Genomic DNA, 12,549 nt, shown 5'->3' on the forward strand with positions numbered 1-12,549 from the left:
TTCTACACATCGATGATTGAGAGGATCTGGTTATCAATAAAATTATACCAGAATCTCTCTTTTGTTATTATTTTAAGTTTATATTAACGTTTCTGAACTCCCAGTTGGTACTTCGTATATATACATGCTGAGCATCTTTATAAACTGTATTTTTGTTGTCACGTTTTAGTCGTCGTTTTGACTTCCCAGCCACAAATTGTGAGGTTTGGAGTCATATCCACTTGGCTTTGAAAATGCAGATGAAAAATCTGCGGGAGAATTCAGTCAATGAAACTGAGTGATGCAATACTGGGTCATGAGGTTTGTGATGTGAATCGCCAACAAGGATAAAATGACTTATGCTATGTATTGGCTGTCAAACCTGTCTATCAAAAACGCCGCTTGACTATGTTATTTCTATGTACAAGAATTTTACAGGAAAAAAAAAAACACCATACCATGCAATTAGCTGGAGCCAGAAATACGGAGTGGTCATATCTCATGAAGACTCCTAGATCCCGGTGTCAGATGCTTGAAACGCCAATAAAAGAAAAAGGGATACATGCAGTGCCACTGCTCCTTGACTTTCGTTCAAACGTTCCTCCTGAGCCTACCATGACTTCTTCTTCTCGGAGATCACGTCCTCCATGTGGCTGTTGAAATCTTCTGGCTCATAGCCGCCTGGGTGATCATACAATATATCCTACATCCAGTAGTGCTCATTGGATCTGAGAGGAAGGTTTTCTACCCCTACCCAATCACATGTTGGGCCACCTTAGTCGCAAGCCATCCACCCAACGACTGTAAAGTACATCCGACAGTTGCCGACAATGCTCCATACCTGGTTGTGCTTCGCGCCCCGGGTACTTTGCCTCTACCGCTGCCTTCTCTCTGTCAACAGCCTTCTCAAGACTACCGTCAATACCGGTTACTACACTTCCCTGGCGCCGCCGGTGGGACTTGAGGTGTGGATTGCTGGCTGCGAGGATTAATTTTGTCGGGCTTTGTTGCATCTGACTTTGCTGGCTGCGGTCGGTGCGGTCGGTAGTTGGTGTGTTCCTGATGATAACAGTACCGGATAGCATGTCGCTATCCATAGTCCCTTTCATTGGCGCCATCTTGGAGAGGAAGGCATTGGAGAGCTTTGTGTCTTGAGACATGGATGCCAAAAGGCTCTGCATCATATGATAGGCACCCTCGGGATCGACGGCGTTCAGCCCAGCGAAAGCATCTGAAAATTTGGCCAAGGCATCTCTTTTTGCCATTGACGATGTCTGTGCGTGTAGCTCGGCCAAACTCGGCTCCACAGCCTTTGTGTAGAGACGGCGACCAAGGGTAGCTTCCTTGCTGTTGGCGTCAGCTGTTTTGGGGATTCTGTTTTCGTCTGAGAAGACGTCATCTGAGTCCGGCCAGGAGATATGCCCTGATGTGGAGCTATCAGAAGGCACTCTGCGGAACAGACGCTGTGATGAGCCGGAGTTGCCAAACGACATGTCTGGTTGCAGTGGCTTCCTGAGTGCTGGTCCGGGCGGGGCTCGTATGGAGCCGATGCCAGCGTTCTGTGCTAACGAGGGCTGTCTGCGAGCAGTGGCCTTTCTGACTGTTCCGGGTGTTTGAGCTGGGGAGGAAGGCTGCAAAGGTGCATCCTTGATATCCAGTCTGCGCAGTGCTTCTTCGGTAGAGAAAATGGATGATGGCTTTCGTGACTTGGCTGTCGTTTTCCTAGGCGCAACTGACCTGACAGTGTCAAAGACCCATTCGTCCTGGTCTTCCTTGGAGGAGATATCACGCAACGTCTCCTGATACATGGCTCGATGGTTTCTCTTGTTGGCTTTGCTGGCGTCATATGCCCGACGACGCTCGATCAACTCCTGCAATGCTTCGACCTTGCCGGCATACCGAATGAATCGATGCTTCAACATGTCTTTTGCCGAGGGACGGAAGTCGGGGTCCTTGACCAAGCACTTTGACACAAAGTCCTTGAAATCCTTGGAGTAGTTGCCCTCAAGTCTTGGAGGTGGGTTCTTGGGGATCTGGAAAAGGGCCTTCATAGGGTGCAAGTTGGCGTGGGGCGGTTCTCCGTAAGCCATCTCAAGAGCTGTTATGCCGAGGGACCAGATGTCGGCCTTGAAGTCGTACCCGGCTTGCTGGATGACCTCGGGTGCCATCCAAAAGGGCGTGCCGACGAACGTGTTCCGTTGGGATTTAATATTGGTCAGTTGTGCTGCCACACCGAAGTCGGCCAGCTTGACTTTGCCCGCCTCGGAGAGGAGAACGTTTGCGGCTTTGATGTCACGATGTATCTTTCCCTCTGCATGGAGATATTCCAGACCGGCAAGAAGCTCGCGGCAGATGATGGCTATGTGTGTTTCGCTGAAGCTAGAGGGCTCGGGTTTGAGCTAGCAGGTAGAGTGCGTTAGTACGAGGCATGTTGTCACAAAAGTATCCCGAGTCAAGCAGTATAGCTACTCACCAAGTCCAAGCAAGAGCCACCACCCAGGAATTCCATAACGATCCATAGCTTACTGCCTCGCAAGAAGCTGGCCTTGTATTGTGTCACATGCGAAGAAGCACACGTACTCAAGACGGAGATCTCGGCTTGGATGTCCTGAATATCGTCGTCCGTCGACTCGAGATCGATCTACGAGGCGGTACATTAGTGAGTCGATGCGACTACACGGTGGGTGTTTTGGACGAAGGGGGGTCTCGAGACTTACATGCTTAATGGCAACCACCTCACCCGTGGCCTTCTCAATTCCCTTGTAGACTACTCCAAAGCTGCCACCTAGAAATGGTCAACAGAACGTCTCTGGTGGTCTTCCTGAAAGGCCAGCGCGTGACTTGTACTTACGACCGAGCTCCTCGAGGACCTGGTAATGGCCTGCGATAGCCTCGTCGTTCATGTTGTCGTGGGTGTGAGCGCAATGCGCCGTTGATCACCGGAAGTACGTATTAAATCAATAAACAAACAGCGGTAGGGCGGGCGACAGCGATGAGCAAGACTCGAGCTCAGTGGCAGCAGAGGAGCCAGGAAAAAGCACAGTCGGACTTGGGCAGACAAGAACAAAGGAATTGTTCCAGAAGAGGTGCGAGTGCAAGCTAGACATGCAGCAGTGGTCAAGTGATATTCAAATGCAAGTTGGGCGAAGTGATGGGGATGTTGGCCTGCTCGTTACCAGGACAATATTTTGAACAGGGTCAGAGCAAGCTTGGGCCAGTCAATGGTTGCTACTTGACCGCAGGCACACCCGGTTGGGGCTGGGCGGCTGTGATTAGCGAGCCGATCAGCCTTTCCGTCTGTGTTCGAAGACACGAGTGGGTGATTGATCCCTTTCGAGAAAGCTCACGATCATTGCCATGGCGGATGGTTCTCGTGCTCGATTGCATTGCCCTCATAGATAATGAGCGCGACTCTTTCGCGCAGGACGAGACAACCAGCAACATGCGCGAGTCTTGTCTTAACTTACATGACAGCCGCCGGCGCCGACAGGGCTTGCAGAGCTGTCCATGCAGGGCTCTCTTGGAGACCCATACACACTACGGATCCGTACATACATGCATACATAGGTCTTCTACTATGTAGGTAGGTCTGCTAGGGATGGTACCGCCCCCGGGAAAAAACGAGCAGGGCGTTGGCCAAATACCTGGCAAGTACCACGTACAGGTCGCGAGAAGAGCTAGCACTAGAGCTAAAATAGTCCGGCAGGGGTTTCGATAGGCTTCTCTAGCCTCCTTTGTGGGCGGGATGTCACCTGGATACCCGTTTGGGCGTATTTCAGCTGCAGTCAGGCGCACGCAGGCGCATCCAGGCGCAAACCCTCAAGATGCAACTGAGCTGGCATGCACGCTTATTGGGTTTATGCGCGCACAGTTGGGGAATGAGATGGCGAAAAGCTTGCCCGTATATCGTCATGACCGGACCTTGTGCTGTGGAGGAAGAATATCCCAACTGCCATGTCTCATGTCTTTTTTTCTTCTTTTTTTTTGGGCGGTTGGCTGATGCCCCGTACTGCAGAGTTGGGGGCGTTGACGAGAAACAGACGTCACACCTAAATCTGAGTCAATAGTGGGGTGGGTCTTTTACGGGCTGTCTCTCACTTGAAACCGACTCCAGCGGCAGGGCACCGGGGTGGGTTACCCAGCAACGGCGGATAAACAGGAGGGGCACTGAGCTACTCCAAACCCCCAACTTTGGAAGGGCTGGGTACTCGTACAAGGGCCCTCCGAGGGCCACTCCTCCAGCTCAGGTCATCTCATCCCGGATCGTGGCCTATGCTGAACTGACAACAACCAGCAGCGCCCTGCGATCCCAGCGTTCTTCAATTACCGAACCCTTTCGCTCTGGCCGACACTAATAGCAGCAATACAATATTACCTGACCTTCTGCTGATCCACCAACACCCGATTGCAGCCCAATTGCTCTTCACCGCTCTCAGGTTGTTGCAGCTCCGTCTCGCGTCTCGAGGTAGTCAGTCCACCGCGCTCCGAGTACCAGCCAACCTCAACGTGCCCCGGCGCTGACCTCATCAACGACGACCACGACTACGAACACGATCACGACGACCACGACGACCACGACGACTTTGACGACTTCGACCACGACCCTGATGACCAACCTTCGCTATCATTTCTCGTGAAGTACCAACGAACAAAAAAGAAACCCCCCAAAAAAAGAAGGGAAAAAAAGAGGGACCGCCCGTGACACGACGCCACGTCGACGCGCTCAAACTGGCGTAAAATACTCATGATAATACTGTCAGCACGGCTCGACACCTACCGCAACCATGCCTGCGGCCTCAGCGCTGCCCACGCGCTTCCCGTGTTGGTGCAGAGCCGTCTATTCATGGGGAGGAGAGGTACGTGACGCGAACGAGACCTCGCACTGGTTGGAATCACAGAAGAGCCAAGACTGACACTGCACTACCATCTAGTCACAGCGGGACCTCGGCTTCATCGAGGGCGATCTAATAGAATGTCTGAATGCAGGAGATGGATCATGGTGGACCGGGAGGCTAAGAAGGAACAAGACAGTCGGCATATTCCCGTCCAACTTTGTTGAGGTTCTCCCAGAAAGTTTTCGACCTGTCAGCAGATCTACAAGTCCCTTGACCAATAGCAATACACCGAGTCCGACGAGTACCGCAATCCAAAAGGCAAAGTCGAAACCCTTCAGAAAGCCATTCGAGGCTTATGCGAAAGCGCCTCACTACACCACCGCCAAGCAGCCAGAAGTCTACAAAGACATGCCAGAACGCAAGAACTCGCATAACTCGATCCAGCAGCAACATGAGACGCGGCCGCAAAGAGCCAATTCTGACATATCGTTGATGCAGCAACCCAGTGTTCGCGACAGGATCAGCCGCATGCACTCGCCCGCTCAGGCACCCCGTGGCTATGGCCATGGCCATGGCCGTGACCATGCCCATGGCATGAGAGGTTCCTCGCCCGCCCCCAGTATGCACGGTTATAGCCACAGTTACGATCAAAGAGCGATCTCGCCTGCCCCGCCGCTGAGCCGGTATGGATACGGCATGAGAGCAACCTCACCGGCGCCCACCACGAGTCACTCATATGGCATGAGAGCAGCATCGCCGGCACCACCCATGAATCATTCGTACGGCATGAGAGCAGCTTCACCGGCACCGTCCATGGGTGGACACGCATACGACATGAGAGCTGCTTCACCAGCACCACCACCATCGAGTCGACACGGCTCTGGAATGAATACAATCTCACCGTCAAGGCCCATCAGTCGGCACGGATCCGGCATGAGCGCAGCCTCACAAGCACCGCCGATGAGTGGATATGGATACGATATGAGAGCGCCATCACCAGCACCTCCTATGACCATGAGTGGGAACCCGTACGACATGAGAGCGCCATCACCTGCTCCGCCCTTGCAAATGTCTTATTTCGGAACCCGGGCGCCTTCTCCACAACCATCACCGATGCAATATGGGTCAAGATCACCGTCACCCACCCCGTCATTTAGCTTCAAACCCTACCGTCCTGGAGCCGAACGTAGTTCACCTCCACCCCCAGCTCCACCCCCGCATCGGTCTGCTCTTTTGAGTCGGGGAGGCTCAAACGCTTCTTACGATAATCGACCTCAAACACCAAGAGCCCCGTCGCCGGCTCCCCCCTCTCCCGGTGGTGCCAGTGGCTTCACACCATCGCCTTTGAGGGAAGCCATGGATGGTGTGATGGAACAGCTTGATGCATTAGGAGGGCCTCATGAGGAGGAACCGCCTGAGCCCACCCCTCCTCTCGATCCCTGGTCGCCCGAGTCATTTGACATGGTTCATCATCGCTCCAAGAAGAAGGCTCAAACCCAGGCAAGACCGCAAACCTCGATGGGTGTCGCACTACAGGATGAAGGATATGAAACGTATAGTGGTGGATCATCGACTGAAAACACCTTTCACGGCAGCTATCGGGAAGACCAACAAAAAACTCCTCAATTGAGTAACTATGTCGAGAGAATGGAGACAAGGCTGCGGAAAATGCATCAGCACACCATGAGTGCCGGTGCTCTTGATGGAAGCGATATGCCCCCGCCCCCACCACCCAAGAAGCAGCAATTTGATCGACCAAAGTCCTCGTTAGGCGATCGAACCGAAGAGCGGCCCAAATCCTCCATGGGGAATAGGAGCGAAAGTGATAGGAAGCTGCGGACGAAGAAGTCCTTCCAGATTGTTGGACGTCAGGCTCTGAACCGGACCGCTACCACAAAAACAACTTCCACCGAGGCTACGAACAGCAGCGGTACTACCCAAAGCACCAACCACACTTTGATGAGTGGAACATCAGCTGGCGGTATCAGTGCAACCAGCGCCGGCAGTCTGGCACGTAAGAACCGTGATCGTGCTCGTAGTGCCTTAGGCTTCCGAGATGCAGACGAAATACCAGGTCTCGATCGTCCCACGACACCCTTTTCGGGCGTTTCTTATCACCCCAGCCATTCTTCGTCTCAGTTCCGCTCCCAGTCTCAGGCCGGGTTCCATGACGAAGGTATCGCAGCCGTTGGGGGCCTCGTCTCTCCTGGCGCAGCAAAGCCGAAGAAGTCAAACTTCATCAAGAGGATTCTTGAAGCAACAAAGACCGGCGTAGCCAGCGGTCGTAACACAATCGCTGCCGCATCAGGCTCAGGGTCATCCTCCCCAGTGAGAGGTGGGGGGCCGGACGGCATAAGAGCAATTGCAGGTGGAGCTAGCACCCCAAACCTCGCAAGAGAGAATGCTAGAGACATGGGACTGGCTGATGGAGTTGACTGGGTCCAAGTACGACGGGACGTCAACCGGTCCAACACCTTGAGCAAGAACGAGCGCAACGAGCGAAGAGACCGGTGCCAGATGCTAGATTACCCTGCGATCGACCCGGTCGATGAGCTCTACGAGAGCATTGAAGGCGATGAAGACGCAGAGGGGCTTCCCGTGCGCGATCCGGTCAATTACCTAGCCATCAATCTGAGTCAGGTCGACAAGAATTCTCGTTTCATCAGAAGCCTTCCGCCAATGACCACAGCCATCACTCTTGCGACAACATACGTTTGCCGCCCGTACCGGAGCGAAGTCCAGCGCCTCCGCGCTATATTTACCTGGGTTGCTGAAACGATCAACTGGGAGGAGGACTTCGAAGGCGAAGTTGACACGAGACGAGTCATTCAAACCAAAAGGGGCTGTGCAGAGGAGTATGCTGCTCTTGTTCACGAAATGTGTACAGCTGTTGGTATCCATTCCGAGATTGTACGTGGTTATCTGAAGACGCCCGGGGAAATCCCGGAGACCAGCATCATGCCGCGGTCAAACCACTGGTGGAATGCTGTTATCGTTGACGAAGAATGGCGCATCATGGACTGTTGTCTTGCTTCTGGATCGAACCCACGCCGGGCTCAGTATTCAAGCTCTACTAGTGCAAATGCGGACCTGTGGTGGTTCCTCGCTCGGCCAAGTGAGATATGCTGGACTCACATTCCCGAGCATCATGCGCAGCAGCATGTCTGTCCGCCCGTAGCTCATGAAACCCTTCTCAATCTTCCTGGTGCTTGTCCACCGTACTTCAAGAACGAAATGGCAATGGTCGACTACAATACTTCCTTGACGCGTATTGAGGATCTCGAGATGGTGCACATCAAATTCAATGTCCCGGCGGACGTCGAGGTGGCAGCTGAGGTTGAAGTCCGTGCTTTTTCACGCGATTCAGACGGTGATTTTTTCGAGTCCGGAGAAGTCGTCAAGAAGCGCGCTCTTGCGCAAGCAGAATGGTATGATGGAGCCAAGCGATACACCGTCAAAGCTCTTCTTCCGGGAGACGAAGGTCAGGGTATCCTGAAAGTCTACGCCGGGAAACGTGGTCTCATGCATAGCATCAAGGACATACCACACCCACTGGCTTTTGCGCTACCCATCATCCATACCGGCGAAAACCCGCCGTACGAGTTTGTGACCCGGCATCCCACGCCCCACGCCCAAAAGCACGATATCTACGTAGTACAGCCTCAATGCCAGCGTTTGGCACTGAACAACACGTTCGTGTTTGCAATCCGCCAGCATCCCTCGACGCCCGCCGGGTCGCCCTCAACCAATCCTGGCGGCACGAGTCCAATTCCTTTCATGAGGCCGACCAGCGCCATGAGTGTAACGAGTTCTAACCCTAGCAATGCTAGCAGCAGCGGTTATGGCGGAGGCCCCATCAACGGCAAGAAGCCAGCGAAGTTGGCAATCCAGACGCCGGGTGGTAAAATCCTGCGCTTGATGCGCAAGGAAGAGCGCCGAGGCATAGGTGCTAGCAGCCGCACCATCGGTGTTGAAGAAGAACTTAGTGACGGAGGCACTTGGGAGACCATCATCAAGTGCTCTGAACGTGGCGTCTGGCGAGGGTTGGTGCTCGCTGATCGCACTGCGCGATGGTGTGTCTTCGCAGAATGGATTTGTGTTGGCTAATGCCAGAGGCATTCTATCCACCAGCGATTCTATCGAATTGAGCAAGCCCGAGAGTGGGCCGTGTTTGCTAGGTTGTTGTATTTTTCGAGGGGAGGACAAAGACGAAGACTTAATATTCGGCCAGCTGGTAAAGGCATTATAATCCTTCGCATCATTCATCATAATTACGACTGCATATAACGGCGGCGTTCGTCTGGTATACCATGGATTTCCGCAAACGCATTTTCGTGGGTTTTCATGGACTGGTTCAGGGGCTTTGTTTTTCGGCTGGAGTTGGAATGCATTGTAAGGGCGTCGGAGTCTAGACAGCAGGTTCTTCTGTCCTGAGTAATTGCACTTGCACCTCAAGAGACCATGTTGTTGGTTGTGTATTAGTTTATATGAAAAAGATAAATGCTATCGTCTTGTTTGAGATGCATCTCTGGTGCGTGGGAATCTTCCAAGACACATTGATACACTATTACCCCCTCGTGTGACATTCATAAACTGAGCCGTTCTTAAAAGCCAGCCAAGCCCTACATAAGCATTCGAAGTTTTAGTCTGCCTAAACGTACTAAATCCCATCCAATGACAATCCTGCGACTCCTAACGTGGGTTGCGCAAAGTGATGTTTCTGGTTCGCTGATGGTGAAAACAGTACTGATAGACTTCAACATCAAGCTCAGCATTGCGACTGTTGCACAATAGTTTCTGTTTCTTCCCATTGGCATATATGTAAGCACCAACTCCAAGCCTGCAGGTGCGTTTCTGACGTCATTGGCTCATAAATGCCATCGGTGTTTTCATTCGGTGCAACAGAGCACATCTACAGCGCCGTCGGTTTTATGCAGCCCATGTCAAGCAGTAAGATACGCCAGCCAAATAGCCTTCAGACTCATTCATTGCTCACCACTTTGCGATTCTCGGAAGACGGCTGCTACATAGGCTAACTACCTATACACACACAAATAAGCTTTTTGCTGCCAACTAAACTCAATCAAGTTTCACCGCATAATACCATTTACCCAGCAATAAGTGGGGTTCAGCGGAGTCGCAGCACGCAAGCGCGTGACCCATCGCTCTGACGTCTCACCATGCGCAGACCCCGATAAGGGCTTTCTCTTTCTTCTTCCCCTCCGCGTTCAGAATCACCAGAGGATTATGCCTCGGGAAGGTGAAGAACAACTATAGAGAATGGAAACGGATCCACTAGAAGGGGCAAGTCTGCTGGCGCACGCGGAGCCTGGCGTGGGCGGCGGGAAGAACGGCAAGAGCGACGAGCATGCACTCACACCGAAAGAGGCCATGAAGGCCTATCCGATGGCCATCTTTTGGACGCTGGCGGTCTCGATGACGGTCATCATGGAAGGCGTATGTTATTCAGCGCCATCTGAATTGAGCTCGTATGATACACGGCCTTTATGGTTGTAGTTGCTGACCTAAAGTTTGTCTTACAGTATGACACGATCCTGTGAGTGATGAAACGACTGGCAATTTTGTCCATCAATGACATGAGCTGACTTTTACTGCAGCATTGGCAACTTCTTCGCCTATCCAACATTTGCGGAAAAGTACGGCCAGAAGATAGACCGGCATGGGCACCACCAACTCTCGGCTCCCTGGCAAGCCGCCCTCAGCAACATGGCCGGCATCGGGTCATTTTTCGGCGTGCTCATCAATGGGTATCTGGTCGACCTTTTTGGCCAGAAACGCGTCATCATCGGCGCCCTCTGCATGCTGTCCTGCTTTATTTTCTTCACCTTCTTTGCACCGACGATTCAGGTCCTCGCAGCCGGCGAGTTGCTGTGCGGCCTTCCCTGGGGCGTCTTCGCATCCTCGGCACCGGCATACGCCAGCGAGGTCCTGCCGCTGAGTCTCAGGGTCTATCTCACGAGCTACACCAACATGTGTTTCATCATCGGCCAGCTGATTGCTGCAGGCGTGCTCGCAACGCTTGTGTCGCGAACTGACGAGTGGGCCTTCCGCATTCCGTTTGCGATCCAGTGGGTCTGGCCAGCCTTGCTCATCCCGCTGCTGTGCTTTGCTCCCGAGTCGCCCTGGCACCTGGTACGCAAGGGCGAGATCGAGAAGGCGGAGCGGTCGCTGTTGCGGCTCAGAAAGCGGTCCCACGTCGCCGGGGACGATGCCGAGATCCAGGAGACGCTGAAGACCATTATCCGAACAGACCGCCTGGAGAAGAAGATCACGGCCGGGACGAGCTACTGGGACTGCTTTCGCGGTGTAGAGCGGCGGAGAACCGAGATCGCGTGTATGGCGTTCGCAGGACAGATGTTTTCAGGCCTCGCGTTTGCGTATAACTCGACGTATTTTTTCCAGCAGGTCGGGCTCACCCCGAGCCAGACCTACCGACTCAACATAGGTGGCACGGGCATGGCGCTCGCTGGGACGCTGGTCTCGTGGTTCGCGCTGATGCCGTACTATGGCCGGCGCCGCATCTTTCTTTGGGGCATATTCGTGCTGTTCCTGATCCAGTACACCATCGGTGTCCTCAACATATGGACCGACAACCACACCGTCGCCATGTTCCAAGCCGTGCTGACGCTGGTCTGGACGTTTGTGTTCCAGCTCTCCATTGGTCAACTGGGCTGGGCACTGCCCGCCGAGGTCGGCTCGACGCGCCTGCGGCAGAGGACGGTGTGTCTCGCCCGCAACACGTACTACCTGGCCTTCGTCGTCGCGCAGACCCTACAGCCCTTCTTCATGAATCCGACCCAATGGAACATGAAGGGATATACGGGCTTCTTCTGGGGCACGACGGCGCTGCTTACGTGGTTGTGGGCCTTTTTCAGGCTACCGGAGACGAAGAATCGAACGTACGAGGAGCTGGACTGGTTATTTGCTAAAAATACGCCGACGAGGAAGTTCGAGACTACGGTGGTGCATCTCTTTGATGAAGAAGATGGCGAAGAGGATAATGAGGAAAGAGCCGCCGAGGCCGGGGAACGGGGTGACGAGGGTGGGGAACAGGAGCCGAGATGATAGAATGAGAGGGGGAATAACTGTGGTCAGACGAGACTTGAATAACAAAGGAGAAATTCGAGCGTCATCAAATCATAAATTTTCGTTATCTTGGGCGACTGTTCCAGAAACAAAGCCTCGCCTTCTTCTCCTCCAGGCATGGTCTCTACATGCTGCCTTCATTGTCGTGAAGTGAAGCGGCCGTTGTATCTATGTTGAGCCTGCCGCTCTCATCCAGGCTTGTGCATGCGTACAAGCTCGCTGGCCGGTTTGCTCGCGGTCCATGGGCACGTCTGCATTAGGGAATGACGTGTATAATTATGAGCGGAGCTGCTGTTCTGTGGTTTCATCCTGTTTTACCATTGTACCTTCTACATGTTTCTCATTGATTCACGCCATTAACAGATTATTAAACTAACTCCCTAGTAATTAGACTTCAAACTGCCCGTATGGAACAATTTCCATGGCAATTAGGTACTTATCAGTTTGTGCCCATGCGAAGCTAAGAGTTCTTAGGTATGAGTTTAGCCAGTATGTGTTTAGCCATATGCCACAAGAGCCAAGCCTACGGCAAATAGTTTTGATAGGTTAACCGGATGTTCTTGTTACTCTCGGTTCTTTCGGTTAGATAAGTGTTGGATGTCCCTCAAGCGTACTAGACAATGAGAAA

At 53.0% G+C, this 12,549-nt stretch overlaps 3 protein-coding genes across 3 annotated transcripts; 2 read left to right on the forward strand and 1 right to left on the reverse strand.

The window, feature by feature from the left end:
* Positions 1-688: 688 nt before the first annotated feature.
* Positions 689-3,006, reverse strand: BKA67DRAFT_231964 (kinase-like domain-containing protein). Its single transcript, XM_046095634.1, has 4 exons — positions 2,831-3,006; positions 2,697-2,764; positions 2,453-2,620; positions 689-2,378 (listed from the first exon to the last, which is right to left on the reverse strand). Exons 1-4 carry the CDS (start codon positions 2,880-2,882, stop codon positions 738-740), a joined length of 1,929 nt encoding a protein of 642 aa, XP_045959536.1. The 5' UTR covers positions 2,883-3,006; the 3' UTR covers positions 689-737.
* A 1,757-nt stretch (positions 3,007-4,763) lies between these two features.
* BKA67DRAFT_516154 (uncharacterized protein) lies at positions 4,764-8,921 on the forward strand (the record flags this gene model as incomplete). The annotated part of the gene is made up of 2 exons (XM_046097790.1): positions 4,764-4,835; positions 4,911-8,921. 2 exons carry the CDS (start codon positions 4,764-4,766, stop codon positions 8,919-8,921), a joined length of 4,083 nt encoding a protein of 1,360 aa, XP_045959537.1.
* An 836-nt stretch (positions 8,922-9,757) lies between these two features.
* Positions 9,758-12,217, forward strand: BKA67DRAFT_231987 (maltose permease MAL31). Its single transcript, XM_046095635.1, has 4 exons — positions 9,758-9,764; positions 9,831-10,271; positions 10,358-10,371; positions 10,433-12,217. Exons 2-4 carry the CDS (start codon positions 10,095-10,097, stop codon positions 11,898-11,900), a joined length of 1,659 nt encoding a protein of 552 aa, XP_045959538.1. The 5' UTR covers positions 9,758-9,764; positions 9,831-10,094; the 3' UTR covers positions 11,901-12,217.
* The last annotated feature ends 332 nt before the right edge of the window (positions 12,218-12,549 follow it).

This window comes from Truncatella angustata (genome assembly GCF_020726525.1).
Source record: "Truncatella angustata strain MPI-SDFR-AT-0073 chromosome Unknown BKA67scaffold_3, whole genome shotgun sequence".
In the NCBI taxonomy this organism is placed as follows: domain Eukaryota; kingdom Fungi; phylum Ascomycota; class Sordariomycetes; order Amphisphaeriales; family Sporocadaceae; genus Truncatella; species Truncatella angustata.